The sequence below is a fragment of the Esox lucius genome, chromosome 14, assembly GCF_011004845.1.
Source record: "Esox lucius isolate fEsoLuc1 chromosome 14, fEsoLuc1.pri, whole genome shotgun sequence".
NCBI classification, from domain to species: Eukaryota; Metazoa; Chordata; class Actinopteri; order Esociformes; family Esocidae; genus Esox; species Esox lucius.
In genome coordinates this window covers 28,906,013-28,919,327 of record NC_047582.1, presented here as the reverse complement: position 1 = coordinate 28,919,327, position 13,315 = coordinate 28,906,013, and the positions used below count along the sequence as shown (strand labels likewise).

The window sequence follows — 13,315 nt, the reverse complement described above, 5'->3', positions numbered from 1 at the left end:
TCCTGCATTTTACAAATACCTTTGAAGGGACTGTCAGCCTACTTACATCAACTACTATACAGTAGATACAAGATCACTGTAGTTTACTAATGAAGATACCAGTGTGCTGGCCTACAGATCACACTGTAGAAAACATTAACACACACAGGTGAGACAGGTGGACAATCATTGACAGAGAATCGACATTTGGATAACCTGATCCCATTTCTGTTTACGCTTCCTTGCCAACTTCTATTGTATTATCGATGTAATGCAATCACACCATAATCACACGTTCACACATTCAATATACATTGGCATTGGCTTGGTTCTGTTTCTGATTTTAAATTCACATTCACAAAAGCTCCACAGTTGGTTCAGGTGAGTTGAATATCAAGACGTCGCCAGTGTACAGCTCCATTAACATTTTGCTTGTTATCACACTTCTTGCTCGACCCAGAAGCCCCAGCGTACTGTAAAAGAGAGCATTCCCTGCTCAACAGCCACGAATTAGCTTGCTTGCCCCTGATTCTACAACGAGCCGTCACAAGAGCATGACTGAGGACCTGGTGGGGTTATGGTAAGGCATGAGCTAAGGACCATTAACACAGTAGCATTTTATACATCTGTGACAGTTTGAATGAACATAGATTCCATGAAAAGATCACAAAGCCGATTGTCATGCCATACTTTTACTACCATCATGTTTTATTCTGTGTGACCCTTGTCCCAAGGATCTGGACACAGTTTCTGGGATCTGTAAATGTCCCAGTTTTTTCATGGCCTGTATAGTCACCACCCGGTGTCGTGGAAATATTACAAACTTTTCAGGAGCCCTGTAGAAACATCTTTTATTTTGAAATCAGTTGCCTTGGAGTACACAGCATCAAGATATAGTTCGTATGATCTTTTTAGTTGTACATTGAATTGAATATCATTTGCATACAGTTTTATAGATAAGCTCAGCATTTATAGTTTGTGCTTTTAATAGCATAAAAGATACAATAGGTTGTGATATATGAAACATTTTCATTGGATAGCCAAGAATATATGTCAGTGTGTTTAAACTGGACAATGTGTTTACTGGACCTGATCCTGTTCTTACACAGTTAGTGGAAACAGCTTTCTGCCCCAAATAGCAGTGCAGTTCACTTCTTATATTGGGCATGTCTGGCGTCCTCTGGAATGACGTGTGTCACAGCATCTTCCAGTTCCCATCAATCTGCAGTGACTTTGTACCACCATTGAAGAGGAGCTGGACAACATTCCACAGGTCACAATCCACAGCCTGATCCACTACATGTCAAGGAGATGCATCACGCTGCTAGAGGCAAATGTTGGCCCAACAAAATCATATCTCTCTTTTCAGTTACTTGAAATTGATAGATTAGGGCTGAATGAATTTATTTATATAGACAGATTTACTTGGGGATTTGAAATTTACCTTTGGGATTTTTGCATGTTTTTATTTATTTTCATTAGCTATAGAGAGTTATTCACACACCTTTTAAATGATTAATGATTCATAAGGCCATGAAGTTCAAATGACAAGAAAGGTTTTTAGCGTTCCCAGGGAATCGTCATTGCAATGGATACATATTCCTTATGGAGGAAGAATCGAGCCTGGGCCTCAGGTCTGATGGCCATGTTAGAACAAGATACATACATGTCATGTTCTTCTGCCTCTCTTTCAGGTTGGAACTTTGTAACCCATTGATGGGTGTCATAATTGTAATTGTACTTATTGTGATCGCTGTAGAATCCAACCCATGAATTACCGAACTTGTTCTTCCAATCAATGAATGTGTTCTTGATGATCAGACGAGCGCAGGCGTATCCGTCTTTAGTGTAGAGTTGCAGACTGGCATCAAAGCCCTTGATATCAACAGGAAGCTTCCTGTCTGTATCGTCATAGGTAGGACCACACATCATTTCGGACTTGGTTTGTATGAACTGTAGACGGGGGCTCAGGCCTTTGTTTAGGGATTCACCACTGTCGTAGGTTCCATAGCTTCTCATGTCAATAGGTAAAGTCAAACAACTTCCATCTTTACAGACATTCACTTGGACCCCCTTGTCCAGCAACCTGTCAGGGATATTAGACCATCTGATCCGAGCATACCCGTTGTCCGTGGCTTTCACCTCCAGCAATATTTCAAAGCACTCAACATGGTTATAACTGTTACTTAAGGTAACTCTTTTGTTTACAGCAGGGTAATCGATGGGAGGCTGTTGGCCTGATGTTTCTTCCACCTGATCTATGTTGATGTCTGGGCCAGTGTAGTAGCAGTAGTTGTTGAAGTTTATTGAACTTACATCATAGCTGGCGGTATACAAAAACACAGACAGGCTGTCCTTCCGATTGGCTGACAAGTTACGTATCTCTCTAAGGAGGGCAGGGCTTATTTGCCAGGTGTTTTGCGGGTCATACTGATTACTACGGGGATCATTAAGGGGATAGCACTGTGTAATATAAACCGCCTCTAAATATTCCCTATTGGGGCTCGTTCTGACCACCACTCTGTCCCTGTTTCTCTCTGCACTACCTAGGGCTAAGCGATAGCTTTGGGTGACAAAGTGGGGGAGTGAGTAAGATATTTGTAAATTCAGATTCCCTACTGAGTAGTAACCCTGTTGGTTTTGATCTAGCAGTGGTGGAAACACCCGTTTAGAATCACTGTAGGAAAAAAAGCCCCAGTCTCCCCTGCCTGGCACAAAGTTTGGTATTATGACATCGTCATCATCTACAACCAGTTCATGAGCTATAAAATAGAGCAGATGAAGGCCGTGGCGTGGGAAGCGGTGGCCAAACTCAATGTTTATGAGATCACTGGTGGTGTTGAGGGTTGGGGGGTTTGCCCAGACCAAGGCCACAGGAAGCAGCATCAGAAAGATGAATGGAAGGCATTCTCTCCCCATGGTGAACCTGTGACAGAGAGATGGAATGACAGACAGTGTTACAGTACGGTAGTAAGAGTATAATATTAATGATTGATGAAAAGTTAAATAGAACAACAATGGCAATTGGTTTTCTTTTAAGCTTTTCAATGTATATAAATACATACTGAAGTCAACATTGTGTATTCATAGACTGATATATTGTGTCATAATACCCATAAAACCTTGCAGCACAAATAGAAAAGCGTCCCTTTCAGTTGTTGTTATGCTATACATTTTTTCTATAAGAATTTTTTAAAACCACTTCAGATAAGGTCTGTGTGTTGTGTAGTCTTACACCACCTTGCCATTTTAATAACTGTGTAAGACATCTTTGCCTAGATTTAGCCAAAAATCTGCGGAAAGCTTATTAGCTGCTAACGTGGCAAATCTTACAGAACCACACTTTACGTTTGACATCATAACCAAATGTGGCAACAGGAAAATCCTCCCCAATTCCCTCTGAGCTAAATTTGATCAGTAAGTAACGTAGCAAGAATATAGTATATATCACATATGTAAAGATTTTATAAGATTGATTGGGTACCGTCCTATAAAACATATTCATGTTAGCTGTAAACAGCATTTGTATGATTTATAGTAAATCATTAGCTAATGTTCAATTATTTAATAGTTCTTCATGGTCTACAGCATGGCAATAATTTGTCCACCAGGGCGAGTGAATTAATAAAAAAATGCTACCTAGCATGCTATCTTGTTTGGAATTCTTAGTACACATACTGTGACCCGTCGCCCTCACCTCTGTGGATATGAAGTCATTTGAGTGCTTTGTGCTGTCCCACCACAAGACCATCACGACCCACTACTAGACCCACTGCAGTTTGCTTAGAGAGCCAACAGGTCTGTGGATGATGCGTTCAACACAGACCTGTTGAAATTTGTGGATGACACCACCCTCATCTGACCTACAATGGTGAGAACAAGTATTTGATACACTGCCGATTTTGCAGGTTTTCCCACTTACAAAGCATGTAGAAGTATGTTATTATTATCATAGGTACTCTTCAAAGACAAGGGCAGGCTACAATGCATCATCGGCTCTGCAGAGAAGGTGATTGGCTGCAATCTGACGTCTCTGCAAAACCCCAAAACGTTAAGGCATGCCCAGCGCTTAACTGTATAGTTACCTCCCTGACAGTTCGCCTCACCCCAGACTCCATGCTGTGACTCTTCACTCACTTTACTGTAGGCTACTGCCATCAATGCATCTGTCACACACTACCCACATTTGCTGATCACACTGCTGTAGTCCGTCTCATCCTGACATGAAAGAAATTAAAAATTATCTGTAACTTAACAAACGCAAAACTGTGGATGTGGTTTCTGAAACAGAAAAGACCCCTCATCTCTCCCCCTTGAGATTGAGGGCTCTGCTGTCAGTTGAAATATTCAAATTCCAAGGGACCACACCTCTCTCACAGTCTCAGGAAGGAGGACAACATAACAGCAGTCGCCAAGAAAGTACCCCACAACACACAATTCAAATCAACTGAAAAAATCTCCCAGACTTCCCTGACATGGGTCTAAACCAACATGTGTTATAAAAACATATGTTGCTAGTCAAACATTTTTATTAGACAAAAAAAAAAAACATAATTTCAAAAAAGAAAACTGTAACCTTACTACAGTATATATAGAGAAAATTACTTTCAGTCTGGGCCGTGTTGTTATAACAATTAACTGTACACAACTTCTAGAAGAGAAGAGTTCAAATTAAGGGCTCCTGTCTAACAAAAGGTAATGTTCAACTTTAAATGTTCTATGATTAAATATGGTACACTTCTATAAAACGTACAGTATATCATACTTACCAGTCTCAAAAAACTTTCCTTTTGGTTTTGTGTTGATGGTTGTGACTTCTGTCTTGAAGTGTTGCAGAAGATTACAATCCTGCTTGATTTATATACATGTGCAAAATAGGGCAGGGATATATATTGCCCAAGTAATATTTAGCAAGACAACAAATTATTTCCCAATAATTATCTTTAGCAATATTGGGGCAGAATTGCATGCATTTGTTTTTCTTTAAAGTCAAACAATTACAAAAAAAAGAATAGATTCTTATCTTTGATTTGAGGGTTTTTATGTACAATTTCAGAATGACAGCACATATCAAGGCACCCACTTATTTCAGAGGACCAAAAGCTTTGGGAAAGATTAATTGAACTACCCCACCAGATGCTCTGCCTACCAGGTCGGTACTGAATCCATCGTCGGTTGTTGTTTGTTTTGAGGTTTCAAATCTGAAAATCCACTTGGTCAATAAAACATTCCACTTTTTGGACCTGAGGAACTCCTTAGTTGGTAATTCTGTAAGGTGGCATTATCTTTATCTATGTCATCAAATAATTTTGCAGGATTTTTTTTTGAAATACAAGTGATAATGTAATCACCACTGAAAGAGATTATGTACGTATAGTCATATTTACGTTGTTTGGTCAACAAGCTAATTTGACAGAGAAGCAAGGAGAATTGCCCCTCTTTAACATAAACATGTTATTCAACTGTAAAAACAGAGTCAATGGTAAGTTTACCAATCTGTCGTAGTCCCATCATCAGCAAGACAAACACAGAAGACAAGTAGAGAAAGAGCAACGGAGTCAGGTCTGGGTGTACGTGAGTTTACTACTGGTGAGAATTGGGTGTTCAATTTGGAGAGCGTATCCAAGCCTACTTCAGGCTATTCATAATTCTTCTGGGAAAGAATGGACCTGTCATTGCCAAAATAAACAACTGATCTCTGCAAGCAATTGTCCAACAGAATACTTGACAAGTTTGTGGTGAGAAAACTAGAAAGGGATGAAACAAAGCAGATGTAATCTGTGCTCAAATGCTTTACCCCAAACTAAGCATTTGATTTGAACACCTCTGGTCTCCTTGCCATCCTTGGTCTCACTTATCTCATTTAAAGATGTTCTCTGTCCTAATACCCAAATAGTGGAGTAAGCTTACAACTAATGCTTAGTAACAATGTCCGAAAACCAACCTCTCCATACAAAGCATGTTGATTAACCCCACAGTCCCATGTTGTGGAAATTCTTCAACTGATGTATACTTGGTCCTATACATGTATAAATGGGTTACTAGTTAAAAGTACTGAGTCCCCATGTTTGGATAAGAAAAGGAACATGGTAGAGAGGGATCTGGTATTTGTTTAGGGGGGCATCCTTGACCGGCACCAGCGGATTAGAGGGTTACTCGTAAATCAGTAAATCTGTATAAATCCCTTTAGTGTCTATCTGTTGTTTGTCCAGACATTGTAACTCCTTGGGAGTTGAGAAGGTTACCCATGTGGAGGGGGACAGCCTGTCCCTTTGTTTGAAGCCCAGGATATGTGATGGAACAAAGGGAATGTGTTTTATTGACAAGACAGATGGGCAGCAGTTTAACACACCCCTTTTTCCTCTAAAAAGACAAACTGTTCATGTATTAAGTTAGAGACTCCTCGGATGATTATGTTTGTAAGCATTTGACACATCTCTCTATTTGCAAATAACCTATTAAATTGTGCAAGAGAATGTTGTCTCTGTCCTTACTCAATCAATCAATCAATCAAATGTATTTATAAAGCCCTTTTTACAACAGCAGTTGTCACAAAATGCTTTACAGAGACACCCGGCCTTAAACCCCAAGGAGCAAACAACAGTAGTGTTGAATTTCAGTGGCTAGGAAAAACTCCCTAAGAAGGTCGAATTTTAGGAAGAAACCTAGAGAGGACCCAGGCTCAGAGGGGTGACCAGTCCTCTTCTGGCTGTGCCGGGTGAGATATTAAGAGTCCAATTGGAATAATAAATACATTTCTCTGGGCTAAATCCAGAGTCTATTTGATTTTAGACTAGGTCAGGAGTATGACCAGGTGGACAAGGACAGGGACAGCAACGGGCCCCCAAACCAGGTAATCCGCAGGTGTGGACCAGGACCTCATCTCCTCCTAAAATTTAAAACTGGAGGAGACTTACTCCTTTGTAAGTTCTGATCGATGAAATCGATCGATGAAATCACACCCACCCTGTCCCAAAAGACACTAACTTAGACATTTTGAGTAAGACGGATATAGATTGTAGATTTAGTTTTTTCATTTGTGAAACATTTTATCTTGTCATTGTAGCAGTACTGCGGTTGGTCAATGAAATGCAATAAAGGCCACAAGACCACTTCTCTGAAATGTTTCCGACTGAGTTTCAACTTTATTTGGTTTTTGATCGCAATAGTTACTTCTGTATTTCTACTGGATTTTGTTTGACATGATGACAAAATCTTTTTAGCTAGTTTGTACAGCAAAAAATGTTTAGCTAGTTTGTACAGCAAAAAATATTTAGCTTATAGCTTAGAGTATTTTGCTGGTCTGTTTAAAGGCCTGGGCATGCTTCTACATTTCTGTTGCTGAATTTGTTTACAACGTGTGAAAACTATGTTCAATCAAGAGACAAAAAAGGAAAGCAAACTGCAGTATTACTAGCGGACATTATGAGCTGAAATGCGATCTGCCAACCAAATCCATAAAAGTGGAGCTGCTATTAGCCAAACACACTAAATATTATGAATACAAATATTATAGCTATCAGTTATGGAACGCCATTTGTGTCTTTGCATTTCAAAACTAAATAACAGTATTTAAAGTGTCAAATAAGTTTATTGACCAATCAGCACTCTATTTACCTTTATGTATACAGAGAAATCAACTGAGACTGACGTCTCTTTTACAGCTGAGTCCTGTGTTACAACATTTAAAACAAACACAAAATGGAAATAAAACAAACAATAAAATTATTTCGTTAGAAATGTAAAATGTCATATAGGCACTTAAAGATTTAACTTAAGCTCACTCTGTACTTAAATCTTTAGCTGGAGTCTATTATTTGGCCTGGCTTTCCTGTGCTTTATCACAGTTTTTTATGTCTATTATGTGCGTCAGTTGGCTGGAAATCACAGACATCTAGAAGAGTGACCTGCACATCCCTGTGCCAGACTGTACTATTTAGAGACTCTAGTGAAGAGATGTTGTCAGTAAAATGCTTTTTGGTTAACAGTGAAACCTTAACCTCGACCCGGGCCTGCTTGTCTCTGGGTGACGGGTAGCAGCGCTCGTTAAAGATCCTTGAATCTACATCATAGCGGCTTTCGAACAGGAACACAGACAGGCCGTGCACCCAGTTGGATGACAAGGTACGTACCTCTCAGTTGAGCTGTCCTACCTAGGTTTCACCCAAGGCATGTTGCCCTCCTGCATTTTACAAATACCTTTGAAGCGACTGTCAGCCTACTTACATCAACTACTATACAGTAGATATAAGATCACTGTAGTGTACTAATGAAGATACCAGTGCGCTGGCCTACAGATCACACTGTAGAAAACATTAACACACACAGGTGAGACAGGGGGACAATCATTGACAGAGAATCGACATTTGGATATCCAGGTCCCATTTCTGTTTACGCTTCCTTGCCAACTTCTATTGTATTATTGATGTCATGCAATTACATGGTCTATCTGGTCTTGTGAGCAGATACTTTGAAGTCAGTACAGATTCTGGGGCACAATTACTGTAAAAATCACAAATCTGCTTCCCTATCAAACTAATTATCTCATCTTCAATGGTGAATTTCAAATGTTCTACAAGTACATACAGTACACATATCCATAAATACCTGCCTCACGTTGACCTCCTTTGTGGTGTTGTCTTGGTGGTTCTGACTCCTGTTGTGCAGAGGGTTGCAGAAGATACCAAACCTACTTGATTTATATACCTGTGCCAAATGGGGCAGTGATCAATCTTTATTGTTTACGTTTTTTTAACAGAAATACTTACTTGTACTTGACCATTCCAAATCCTTAAATTGTTGACTGACTTTTAGAAGCCGGTCCATAAATTCCTAGCAGTTGGTCAATTGAATACATGATTAACCTGGTTCCCAGGTAGATGGTATGTACCCTGATATTGAGACACTTATCCCAGCCTGGACTCATATGACCAACCATTCATTGCTTTGTGCGTTTAAAAGGAACCCCAGCATTTAGGATGTTGAATAACTGTCTCTGGAATTATACACACCATCCTCATCCCTCCGCCCACTTAACAAGACCCCCATCACACGGGGAGGATGAGGCAGATGAAACATTTTACAATATGTGAGGTGTGAGGGGAGCGAGGGCGTAAAGGAGAGGCGACATCAGAATGACTGAACAAGTGACTGTGCAAGCCAGGATGTTGGGAAAGTGAAATATCTTTCTGTGCCTTTGTGCAAGTCACATCACCCTGACTTCTACTGTATTTTGCTTTTATTCACAGCATCTGCTGAATGACTTGTGTAAAATGTCTGTTTAGAATTTTTTTACAGATTTACTGATGAATGTTTTACCATTTTAATTTAACCTTTTGTGTACCATCCTTTACAGTTAACAAATCTAATTTCAGCGCTAGTATTTACTGTATGTAGGGCAACCATGAAGGGACGCTAGACCGTGAAAAGCAGCCATGTTTAATGATTACCCCCATGGTGCTGACCTAACTCAGATGGTTCTGTCCCCACCGGGATGATGCTGACCTAACCCAGATGGTGCTGACCTAACCCAGATGGTGCTGACCTAACCCAGATGGTGCTGACCTAACCCGAATGGACCAATGCTGTCCACCAGACCCCCAGGCCAATGTACAAGCATGATTTAAACACTGGTCTCACAATAGCACAGCTAAATATTAAGAATTGAATATACCAGTACAACATTCAGGGGCTAAGTGGAGCACTTATTTCATTCTCAAGATGATCCATCTTAAAACAAGGAAGTGTTTATGGTATACTAAATGTACTCAAACTCTGAAATGATGCTGACTTCCTTATGGCCTCCTCTGGCCAGAAAAACATGAAGGAATGATTGTCTTCTTACAAGACTTCCTTCAAAACCTGTTTGACTGCACTTACATTTCAAGCGAATCCTTTCACTTCCCCAAAAACGACAGTATTATACCTGGGGAAATAAACATAATTCTGATACATGAAGGATTGCTAACAGATTTAGCCTTTGAGCAGTACAAGTACATTCTGTATCAACTTGTGAATACCGGCCACTAATGACAGGGACCCTGGTACAGAGTAGGTTGTCTTCACCCCACATCCAAGCTGAGCCATTCTGTACAGGACCCCTGCTGAATCCACCCAGAAAATGTAGGCCGCCATTTCTATATTGGAGCGATATTGGAAGAATCGGAGCTGTGTTCACTAGCTCTCATCGCAGTATGCTGTGTTGTACAGACATCAACAAGAACAGGAATGAAGTCTGCTCTATTCTTTGATGGGGGAAAAGCAGCCCATCCAAATGCCATCCTCCCTTTTGCCTTCTACTATGCCCTGTGTGTTTTAAAGCTTCCAGACTTTTGGGAGTATAGCTTGTCAAACATTTTTATTAATCAATATTTTGGAATAATAACAAAATACACTTGGGAATGTCAACACAATAAAAATGGAAGGGGCAGTGATGCTCATAAATATATAATGGGACTATGTGTTTTACTAACTCTTTATTTAGTCACATTATTTGTGAACTACACTATCACACACACAACCACACCAATCTGCTTCTATCACACATAACCACCCAAACACACCAATCTGCTTCTATCACACAAAACCACCCAAACACACCAATCTGCTTCTATCACACACAACCACCCAAACACACCAATCTGCTTCTATCACGCACAACCACCCAAACACACCACTCTGTATCTATCACGCACAACCACCCAAACACACCACTCTGTATCTATCACACACAACCACCCAAACACACCAATCTTTATCTATAAAACACAACCACCCAACTCTACCAATCTGTATCTATCACACACAACCACCCAACTCTACCAATCTGTATCTATCACACACAACCACCCAAACACACCAATCTGTATCTATAAAACACAACCACCCAACTCTACCAATCTGTATCTATCACACACAACCACCACACCAATCTGCATCTTATTCCTGGTCTATTCTTTTGTCAGTGTAGTTTCTTTATAGGCATATTTATCTTTATTCATTCATAGGGTTTTGATTCTGGACTAGTGGTTGAAGGTGGTCTCCAAACGATACAAATTGGGACCTGGTGTTAAAGATTGAAAACATGTGACAGTCCGGGATGTGTTCGTTTTATATTTGGGAACTTGAGAATATATGGCACGGTGGCGCTGCTGCTCACCGCACCATGACAATGTCCCACCTTGTTTGATTGGGATTCAATCTAGAAACCTTTCGGTTACTTGTCAGATGCTCTAACCACTAGAGCACATATGAAGGTAAATATATATTTATCAGTGGAGATCCCATGCATGTGAACATTGTAGGATTGTTTTATAAATCACACTTTTTCTATGCGTACAGAATTAATACATTCCTTTTGTAAGTGTCATTTTAGAATAGATTCTATGGAATATTATTATTGGCCATTGATTTTGGCTTTTAGTAAAGATGGGCCAAAATTGTAAAAATGTAAAAACTTTATAGTTTTTTTTGCTTTAAATATGAGAGAAATGTTGCATTAGCAGAAGGTTTGACCCATGGAACTCTGTAAGTGTGGAAAGAAGTTTTATGAAAATGTAGTTGACTTGCAGAAGATTTGAATCACACATTGCAAAAAACCCTGTCCACCACAAAGAATTGCCTGTGATAAGATACTGAAAATCTTGATAGGTGAAAATGTGTGCAGTTGGTATGACTAGAGGTTTTTAACATGCACTGACTCACTCTCTTAAACACAGAGGCTTTGCCACTCCTGGATGAGGGATCAGAATGTCATTCTTCACTGGCGTACCATGGTGACGCCGGGCCGGGGTGCAAGCTGTCCTTACACCCACCCCCCCCAAATCATTTCAATGCAGTATATATGCATGTGAAGCTGATCCTATCGTAGAATAACCTCACAGCCGACGTCTGAATAAGATAAGAATAGAACAACACAACGTAACATAAAAATGTAAAACAATACATATGATAGAGGCCAAACATGGCCCCCCCATCACCACAGGCCCCCAACCCACCACGGCCCCCCCACCCTCCACTGCCCCCCATCACCACGGCACCCCCACCCTCCACTGCCCCCCATCACCACAGGCCCCCAACCCACCACGGCACCCCCACCCTCCACTGCCCCCCATCACCACGGCACCCCCACCCTCCACTGCCCACCATCACCACGGCCCCCCCCACCCACCACTGCCCCCCATCACCACAGGCCCCCAACCCACCACGGCACCCCCACCCTCCACTGCCCCCCATCACCACGGCCCCCCCACCCACCACTGCCCCCCATCACCACAGGCCCCCAACCCACCACGGCACCCCCACCCTCCACTGCCCCCCATCACCACGGCCCCCCCACCCACCACTGCCCCCCAAAATCACGACCCACCATCACCACAGCCCTCCCAATACTACGGGCCCCCCACCCACCTCATTTTAATACAGAGGATCGTGACCCCCGTATACTTAGACCAGTGGAGTCGATCAGTCTGTGGCACTGCTCAGGTGTTATGAGAGCCCAGGTTGCTCTGATTGTGGCCTTCAGCTCTTCTGCATTGTTGGGTCTGGTGTATCGCATCTTCCTCTTCACAATACCCCATAGATTTTCTATAGGGTTAAGGTCAGGCGAGTTTGCTGGCCAATTAAGAACAGGGATACCATGGTCCTTAAACCAGGTACTGGTAGCTTTGGCACTGTGTGCAGGTGCCAAGTCCTGTTGGAAAACGAAATCTGCATCTCCATAAAGTTGGTCAGCAGCAGGAATCATGAAGTGCTCTAAAACTTCCTGGTAGATGGCTTTGTTGACCTTGAACCTCAGAAAACACAGTGGACCAACACCAGCAGATGACATGGCACCCCAAACCATCACTGACTGTGGAAACTTTACACTGGACTTCAAGCAACGTGGATTCTGTGCTTCTCCTCTCTTCCTCCAGACTCTTGGACCTTGATTTCCAAAGGAAATGCAACATTTACTTTCATCAGAGAACATAAATTTGGACCACTCAGCAGCAGTCCAGACCATTTTCTCTTTAGCCCAGGAGAGATGCTTCTGACGCTGTGTCTTGTTCAAGAGTGGCTTGACACAAGGAATGTGACAGCTGAAACCCATGTCTTGTATACGTCTGTGCGTGGTGGTTCTTGAAGCACTGACTCCAGCTGCAGTCCACTCTTTGTGAATCTCCCCACCACATTTTTGAATGGGTTTTGTTTCACAATTCTCTCCAGGGTGCAGTTATCCCAATTGCTTGTACACTTTTTTCTACCACATCTTTTCCTTCCCTTCGCCTCTCCATTAATGTGCTTGGACACAGAGCTCTGTGAATAGCCAGCCTCTTTAGCAATGACCTTTTGTGTC

At 41.5% G+C, this 13,315-nt stretch overlaps 1 protein-coding gene across 3 annotated transcripts; it reads right to left on the bottom strand.

Annotated features, from left to right (window-relative positions):
* Positions 1-794: 794 nt before the first annotated feature.
* On the bottom strand, positions 795-4,823 carry LOC114840866. Of its 3 annotated transcripts, none has more exons than XM_029125211.2 (3): positions 4,749-4,818; positions 4,585-4,630; positions 795-2,905 (listed from the first exon to the last, which is right to left on the bottom strand). In XM_029125211.2, exon 3 carries the CDS (start codon positions 2,896-2,898, stop codon positions 1,540-1,542), a length of 1,359 nt encoding a protein of 452 aa, XP_028981044.2. In that variant the 5' UTR covers positions 2,899-2,905; positions 4,585-4,630; positions 4,749-4,818; the 3' UTR covers positions 795-1,539. The 3 variants fall into 3 exon arrangements, with proteins under 3 accessions (XP_028981044.2, XP_028981045.2, XP_028981043.2); XM_029125212.2 differs by having other exon boundaries at positions 4,585-4,627; positions 4,749-4,810; XM_029125210.2 differs by lacking the exon at positions 4,585-4,630 and having other exon boundaries at positions 4,749-4,823.
* Between the last annotated feature and the right edge of the window lie 8,492 nt (positions 4,824-13,315).